This window comes from Meles meles, chromosome 8 (assembly GCF_922984935.1).
Source record: "Meles meles chromosome 8, mMelMel3.1 paternal haplotype, whole genome shotgun sequence".
Lineage (NCBI taxonomy): Eukaryota > Metazoa > Chordata > Mammalia > Carnivora > Mustelidae > Meles > Meles meles.
Window position 1 is genome coordinate 100,142,580 of NC_060073.1, and position 8,432 is coordinate 100,151,011.

The 8,432-nt window shown below is 42.5% G+C and overlaps 1 protein-coding gene across 1 annotated transcript; it reads left to right on the forward strand.

The window, feature by feature from the left end:
• Window positions 1-2,189: 2,189 nt before the first annotated feature.
• Window positions 2,190-3,173, forward strand: LOC123949209 (heterogeneous nuclear ribonucleoprotein A1-like). The gene has a single exon (XM_046016564.1). It carries the CDS (start codon window positions 2,211-2,213, stop codon window positions 3,171-3,173), a length of 963 nt encoding a protein of 320 aa, XP_045872520.1. The 5' UTR covers window positions 2,190-2,210.
• Window positions 3,174-8,432: the final 5,259 nt, after the last annotated feature.

The following is an 8,432-nucleotide window of genomic DNA, read 5'->3' on the forward strand; positions in this document are numbered from 1 at the left end:
ATGTCTTCTTCTTCTGGCATTCCACTGAAATGAATGTTATGACACTGTATGGATTCACTGAGTTCTCTAAGTCTACATCTGTGATCCAAATTTTTCTTTCCCTCCTCTTTTCTGCTTCATTATTTTCCATAATTTTATATTTTGTATAACTTATTGGTTCCTCTTTCATCCACCTTGTGATTATTGCATCCAGTTGGTTTTGAATCTCTGTTATTGTAATTTCATTGCAGCCTGACACGTTTTTAGATCTTTTATCTCTGGAATAAGGAACTCCTTGGTGTCCTCTATGCTTTTCTGAAGTCCAGCTCATGTCCTCCTGATTGTTGTTTTAAATTCTAGATAAGGCATATTAGTTATATCGTTTTTATTTGATCTCTGGACATGACCTTTATTTGTTCTTTCTTTGGAAGCATTCCTCCACCATGGCATTTTGTCTAGGTCTCTGTCTTCTTCTGTGTGATAACAAAGCCTGTTGCATTTCATGGTCCTGAGAGTAGTGGGTTTATGAAGAAGACCTGGTATACTGTGCAGGGCCTGGAACTTCAAAAAGTGTCTCTGATGTGTGCTGTGTGCACTCTGCTGCTCTGTTTTGGTTGGTTTTTCTCTAAGGTCAGTCCTCTGCTGAGTTTCTCCTTGCCTGTAGTGGGGAGTGTTTGGACCTTGGCCAGAGGGTGGCAAGTTTTAACTAGGTGTGCTCTGGTCAGCTTGTTAAAAGAGAGCTGAAGGTTTGCAAATTCAATGGTCAATAGACTTGGTGTGTGTAGGGGGTTTGTGGTAGTCTTCTGGGGGAAGGACCCACTGTTCTGGTTCTCAGGCATACTTGGAGAAAAGGAGTAACAGAGAGCACAGGGGGCAGGGGCGTGGTGTAAGCAAGTGAGGCAGCTAGTGTTAGTGTTGTGCTATTTGCTAAAGCTGGCTTATCCTAGGAACAGGGAGAGGAAATGGCATCAGCCAGCTCCTTTGTCCCCAGAGATGTCTCCATGCTTGCTGCACTCAGGGAAGCACTTTCAGAAAAGCAAAGTGCCTCACGGTGTTTTTGGCATCACCATTTTCACCATGTCTGCCTCTGGGCTGTTTGCCTGCCAGGAGCAACACAGCACAGTTTGAGCTCTATTCCACTCAAGTCATGCTAACTTTTAAAACTCTAGCCTTTCGGGATGTGGTCAGGGCAGAGATCTGTGCTGGTCTTCTGGGGGAGCGTCTCACCATGCTGGGCTGGTATATCTTTGACCAGAAAAAGCAGTCATGCCCGAATGCAGGGTCATGGGATTTGGAACAAAAATGCTAGGTGACAAGTGTTCAGGTTAGCTGTCCTCAGCACACAATTCAGTGTCTATGCCAAGGGACAGGGGAGGGAGGTGGTGCCCACTGGCTCTTTTGTCACCAGAGAGGCATCTCTGAACCTTGGCTGTCACAGATGTGCTCCAAGAAGGGGGAACAGTCTCTCCCACTGTGCCTTAAGGGATCCCCAGATCCCACAATCTGCTTCTGGGTTGCTTGCCTGCTTTCTCTCCAATAGTATGGCAGTACTCAGGACTCTATTCTTGCCAAGCCTGCCAACTTTTCAATCTCCAATTTTGAGCCCCACTCTTGTTTTCCCAGCCAGTGGCTTTGGGGGAAGTGTTCTCTTTGTGTATTTAACCTGGGTGCTCCACTCTTCATTGATTTTTTTTTTTTTGCCCCCAGTTCTTCCTCCCCTGCACAGCACCCATGATCAGTTTTTCCCCTAACCCAATTCTCTACACTTCCTACCTTCATCTGTGTGGGCTTTTATCCCCCTCTATTTGTTAAGTTTGTCTTGTCAGTACCCAGGTCAATTCTGTGAGTATTTAGAATGATTTGATAGTTATCTAGGTGTGCTCAGGGATGAGACCAGCTAGGGTCCTCCTATCATGCTGCCTCTTACCTCCTACTACCATATCTCTCATTCGCCATAATGGAAGAGCCAGACATAAGATAAGGAAAGAAATATAAGATTTGAATAACATAATTAACTAAATAGATTTACCAGATGTATAAAACATCCAGCTAACAAAAGCAGAATTTCCCCAAATGCACATGAGATATTTTCCAAAATAGACCCTATGTTAAGCTACAAATTGGACCTCCCCAGATTTGAAAAGAGAAATACCATAGATGGTAGATTACTCCTTTCTGCCCGTGGACACCTCCGAGTAAGCATCGTTAAAGTCTCCCCTTCCACCGCTGTCATGTCTAAGTCAGAGTCTCCCAAAGAGCCTGAACAGCTGCGGAAGCTCTTCATCGGAGGTCTGAGCTTTGAAACAACCGATGAGAGTCTGAGGAGCCATTTTGAGCAATGGGGAACACTTACGGACTGTGTGGTAATGAGAGATCCAAACACCAAGCGCTCCAGAGGCTTTGGGTTTGTCACATATGCCACTGTGGAGGAGGTGGATGCAGCCATGAATGCAAGGCCACACAAGGTGGATGGAAGAGTTGTGGAACCAAAGAGGGCTGTCTCAAGAGAAGATTCTCAAAGACCTGGTGCCCACTTAACTGTGAAAAAGATTTTTGTTGGTGGCATTAAAGAAGACACTGAAGAACATCATCTAAGAGATGATTTCAAACAGTATGGGAAAATCGAAGTGATTGAGATCATGACTGACCGAGGCAGTGGCAAAAAGCGGGGTTTTGCTTTTGTAACATTTGATGACCATGATTCTGTAGACAAGATTGTCATTCAAAAATACCATACTGTAAATGTCCACAACTGTGAAGTAAGGAAAGCGCTCTCTAAGCAAGAGATGGCTAGTGCTTCATCCAGCCAAAGAGGTCGACGTGGTTCTGGAAACTTTGGTGGTGGTCGTGGAGGTGGCTTTGGTGGGAATGACAACTTTGGTTGCGGAGGAAACTTCAGTGGTCGAGGTGGCTTTGGTGGCAGTCGAGGTGGTGGTGGATATGGTGGCAGTGGGGATGGCTATAACGGATTTGGTAATGATGGAAGCAACTCTGGAGGTGGTGGAAACTATAATGATTTTGGCAATTACAACAATCAATCCTCAAATTTTGGACCCATGAAAGGAGGCAATTTTGGAGGCAGAAGCTCTGGCCCTTATGGTGGTGGAGGCCAATACTTCGCCAAACCACGAAACCAAGGTGGCTATGGTGGTTCCAGCAGCAGCAGTAGCTACGGCAGTGGCAGAAGGTTTTAATTACTGCCAGGAAACAAAGCTTAGCAGGAGAGGAGAGCCAGAGTAGTGACAGGGAAGCTACAGGTTACAACAGATTTGTGAACTCAGCCAAGCACAATGGTGGCCAGGCCTAGTTGCTACAAAGAAGACGTTTTAGACAATAATCATGTGTATGGGCAAAAAAAAAACTCGAGGACTGTATTTGTGACTAATTGTATAACAGGTTATTTTAGTTTCTGTTCTCTGGAAAGTGTAAAGCATTCCAACAAAGGGTTTTAATGTAGATTTTTTTTTTTTTGCACCCATGCTGTTGATTGCTAAATGTAACAGTCTGATCATGACGCTGGATAAATGTGTCTTTTTTTTTAATGTGCTGTGTAAAGTTAGTTACTCTGAAGCCATCTTGGTATACTACCCCAACAGTGTGAAGTTAGAATTCCTTCAGGGTGATGCCAGGTTCCATTCGAAATTAATTTGCAACCTGCTTGGGCACAGAAGCCATTGTCTCCACAAACCTTGGTGTAGTTGAACTGACAGTTAATGTGTTGTGACCTGGAGTTCACCATTAAAAGGTCACCCAAGCAAAGTCCTAGAGTTTATTTGGTTATTAATATGATTGTTGGCACATCCTATGCAATATATCTAAATTGAATTATGGTATCAGATAAAATTATGGATGGGATTAAAGCTTGTGTATCATCCATTATCATGTGTAATCAATAAACGATTTAATATTAAATAAAAAAGAAGGTATTGCCTCGTACCACAATGGGATAAAGTTGGGAATCAATAACAGAAGGAAAATGGAATAATACACAAATTTGTGGTTATTGAACAATGCTGTCTTCAGGAAATCAATGAGTCAGAAGAAAACACAAGGGAATTTGGGGGCTATTTAATATGATTGAAAACAAAGCCACAACTTAACAAAACGCATGGGATATTGCAAAAGCAGGGGCAGGGGGAAGTTTGTATCTATGCAAGCTTACATTAAAAAGCAAGAAAAAATGGAAGGGGACGTGAACCATAAGAGACTATGGACTCTGAAAAACAACCTGAGGGTTTTGAAGGGTCGGGGGTGGGAGGTTGGGGGAACAGGTGGTGGGTAATAGGGAGGGCACATATTGCATGGAGCACTGGCTGTTGTCAAAAACAATGAATACTGTTATGCTGAAAAAAAATAAATTATTAAAAAATTTTAAAAAAGCAAGAAACATCTCAAATAAATGACCTTAGTTATTTTACAACTTAAGGAAGTAGGAAAATAGCAGAAAGCTAACACAAAACCAGCAGAAGAAAGGAAATAAAGACTAAAGCAGAGATAAATTAGAGAAAAGAAAAACTAAGGAGAAAATGCTAGGATCATGTATGTAGAACATTCTAAAGCTTCCACACACACACACTCACACACACACACACTCACACACACAAACTGAAACCACAAAGGAACGTCGGAAAGAGGATACAAAGTCAAGATACAGAAATTAGTAGTCTTTATATACACTAACAATGAACAATCCTTAAAGGGAGCTAAGAAAGCAGTTACATTTATAGCACCATTGAATAGAATGAAATACTTAACCAAGAAGATAAAGGCTTTAAAATGAAAATGAAAAAATTGGGGCGCCTGGGTGGCTCAGTGGGTTAAAGCCTCTGCCTTCAGCTCAGGTTATGATCACAGGTTCCTAGGATTGATTCCCACATCGGGCTCTCTGCTCCGTGGGGAGCCTGCTTCCTCCTCTCTCTCTGGTGCCTCTCTGCCTAGTTGCGATTTCTCTCTGTCAAATTAATAAAATATAAAAAAAAAGAAAATGCAAAAATATTGCTGATGGGGGGAGTCAAGATGGCGTGGAAGTAGGAGGAGGCACCATTTCAACCTGTACCCTAAAGTGAGCTGATTACCTACCAAAGAACTCCGACCACCCATGAAATCAGCCTGAGATCAGAATTATACACGTCTGGATCTCTACAGGAGCAGAAGATGCCAGTGGCAGGTAAAGCAGACTGGGAACTCCAAAGATAAACAAAAGGGGGAGGGAGCCACCAGAGGTGACCTATCGGAAAGTAACACCCCAACATGAGAGTGCTCTGCGTCTGGGGACCAGCATTAACTTGGAGTCTGGTTGAAAGCACTCAAAAAACAAAGAGCAAAGGATCGCGGGGGGGGGGGGGGTAATAGTGGGAACCTGGGCGGTTAGGGTCAGGGACCTAAGTCCCCGGACCCAGGACAGCCTCCCCTGGCGCGGAGCCAGAGAGAGTGCGGCAGAGAAATCAGGTCTCCATCCCTGAGCGGCCACTGCACCTGAACGCCAGCGTGCCCCAGAATGAGTGGGGTCTGGCTCCCATGAGGGGCTGGGAGCCTGGCCAGACGGCAATCCTGAAACGCGCGCATCCCACACCCTCCCTTGGGAAAGGTGCTCATAGGCGCTAGCCTGGAGCTCTGGCAGCCAGAAAAACCAGACATTCCCAGCCCAGGACAGCGGGAAAATCTCAGTGCGCGATCTCTGCTCGGAACCTCTCTGGCGGTCTGGAGCTGCCTAGACAGCCACCGCTGCCCTGGTTTTGGGTACAACGAGGAGCTCCTGCATCCCCAGGGACAGTGACTCAGAACCGACTCTGCCAGCAGCTTTTGCAAAACAGTCTGAGGCTTCTCTCTGAGAGGGAGGTTGGGGTGCTGTTTGCTCTCCTCTAAACCTCCAAAAACCATCAAAAGCTGTCAAAGCGAGAGAAAGCAGATGAAAGAACATAAAAACCCCCAGAGAACAAAAGGCTGAAAAAAAACAGTTTCCTGAAAAAAAAAAAGAGCTCACCCCCTTGAGGGGAGCGGGAGGACCTAACTCAGGGAACATCATTGTCTGAAAACCCACGTGGCAGGCCCCTCCCCCAGAAAACCAACCAGGAAGGAAGAAAAAAAAAAAAAAGACTACAAGAGAACAATCACCACTACTTCATAAACACAACTTTTATTTTTAACTCTTTACCAATATTCTGGTTCTTTTTAAATTTTTTAACCTATTTTTTATACTTTTTATAATTTTTTAACCTATTTACCATCACACTGAGATGTCCAGTACATCAAATTCTTTAATAACCTTCTAACCTGAACTTTTTGATACATATACCCGGGTTTTTCTTTTGTTTTTCTATTTTTTTAATTCTTTTTAATTTTAACTTAGTTTAGTCTAGTTTATTCTTTTTTAATTTTTATTTGCTACTATACATATAGAGTTAAACTTCAAGGTAATCCCCTTTCCCCAATCAAGGCTACCCCTATAGGCAAACCAGTTTCTAATCCCCCTGTAACTTAGGAAAGTTGAGTCCCTTAACAAAAACATCAAGATACCTTCAGGAAGAATCAAAATAACCTTCCTCACCCACACTGAGAATCTATAACCATTCTCCCAATTTTTCCTTCTGTCAGTGTTTCTGTGAATTTGTGTTTGTCCTAATAATATATAAACCTTATACTTGGGGTTCTTTCTGATGAGGTTCTTCCCTTTTTTTTGCTTATATATACATATTTTTTCTCTTGTCATATACTTTTATCACTCTTTTTGTCTGTCTGTTTTTGTTTGTATACTCCACAAATCTTACCTTGTGGCCCATTTGGGCTGAGCCTTCTCTTTTATCTTCCCTTTTTTTCCTATCTCTCTCTCTCTTTTTTTTTCCTTTTTTTTTCCTTTTTTTTCCTTTTTTTCCCTCTTTTCTTTCCCCTTTTTTTTTCTTTCTTCTTCTCTATTTCTTTTTCTTTTCTTTTTTCTCTCATTTGGGTGGGGAATCCTGATTGCACAGAAGCGTTCCAGGGTGAACATTGACTGCACCACAATCGATAAGTCCAGCTGCATCTGTTTAGTCATCTCTTACCAAAATGACTAGGAGGAGGAATACCCAACAGAAGAAAAATACAGAGGATGGGCCTTCTGCAACAGAGCTAATGGCTATCGACATAGACAATATGTCAGAAAAGGAATTCAGACTAACAATTATCCAGGCAATAGCTAGGTGGGAGAAAGCCATGGATGACCAAACAGAATTGATTAGGGCAGAACTGAAAGCCACCAGGGATGATGTTCACAATGTTAGGGCAGAACTGAAAGCCACCAGGGATGATGTTCAAAATGCTCTCAATGAGTTCCAATCCAATCTAAATTCTCTAAAAGCTAGGGTAACTGAGACAGAAGATAGAATTAGTGATCTGGAGGACAAACAGATAGAGAGAAAGGATCAGGAGGAAGCCTGGAACAAACAGCTCAGAAGCCACGAAAACAGAATCAGGGAAATAAACGATGCCATGAAACGTTCCAACGTCAGAATTATTGGAATCCCTGAAGGGGAAGAAAAAGAAAGAAGTCTAGAAGATATAGTGGAAGAAGTTGTCTATGAAAATTTTCCCAATCTCACGAATGGAAACAACGTTCATGTACTAGAGGCAGAAAGATTTCCTCCCAAGATTTTAGATTCTCGAAAGTCCTCACGGCACCTTATCGTTAAAATGGGGAATTATGTTTCAAGAGAGACCCTCTTAAAAGCAGCTAGGACAAAGAAGCTTCTTACATACAGAGGAAAGCCCATTAGAATAACGTCAGACCTTTCCACAGAGACCTGGAAAGCCAGGAAGGGCTGGCAAAATATATTCAGAGTACTAAATGAGAAGAACATGCAACCAAGAATACTCTATCCAGCAAGACTGACATTTAAAATGGAAGGAGAGATAAAGAGTTTCCAAGACTGGCAAGGCTTAAAAGACTATGCAACCACCAAACCGACACTGCAGGAAATATTAAGGGGGGTCCTATAAAAGAGAAAAAATCCTAAGAATATCATTGAACAAAAATATAGAAACAATCTATAGACAGAAAGACTTCAAAGGCAACACGATGTCAATAAAAAGCTATCTCTCAATAATCACTCTCAATGTGAATGGCCTAAATGTGCCCATAAAACGACACAGGGTTGCAGATTGGATAAAACGACAGGACCCATCCATATGTTGTCTACAAGAGACCCATTTTGAACCTAAGGATACACCCAGACTGAAAGTGAAGGGATGGAGAAGCATCTTTCATGCCAATGAGCCTCAAAAGAAGGCCGGAGTAGCGATTCTCATATCAGATAAATTAGATTTTAAACTAAAGACTGTAGTCAGAGATACAGAAGGACATTACATCATTCTTAAAGGGACTATCCGCCAAGACGATCTAACAATTGTGAATATCTATGCCCCCAATATGGGAGCACCCAATTACATAAGAAAACTATTAATCAAGATAAAGAGTCATA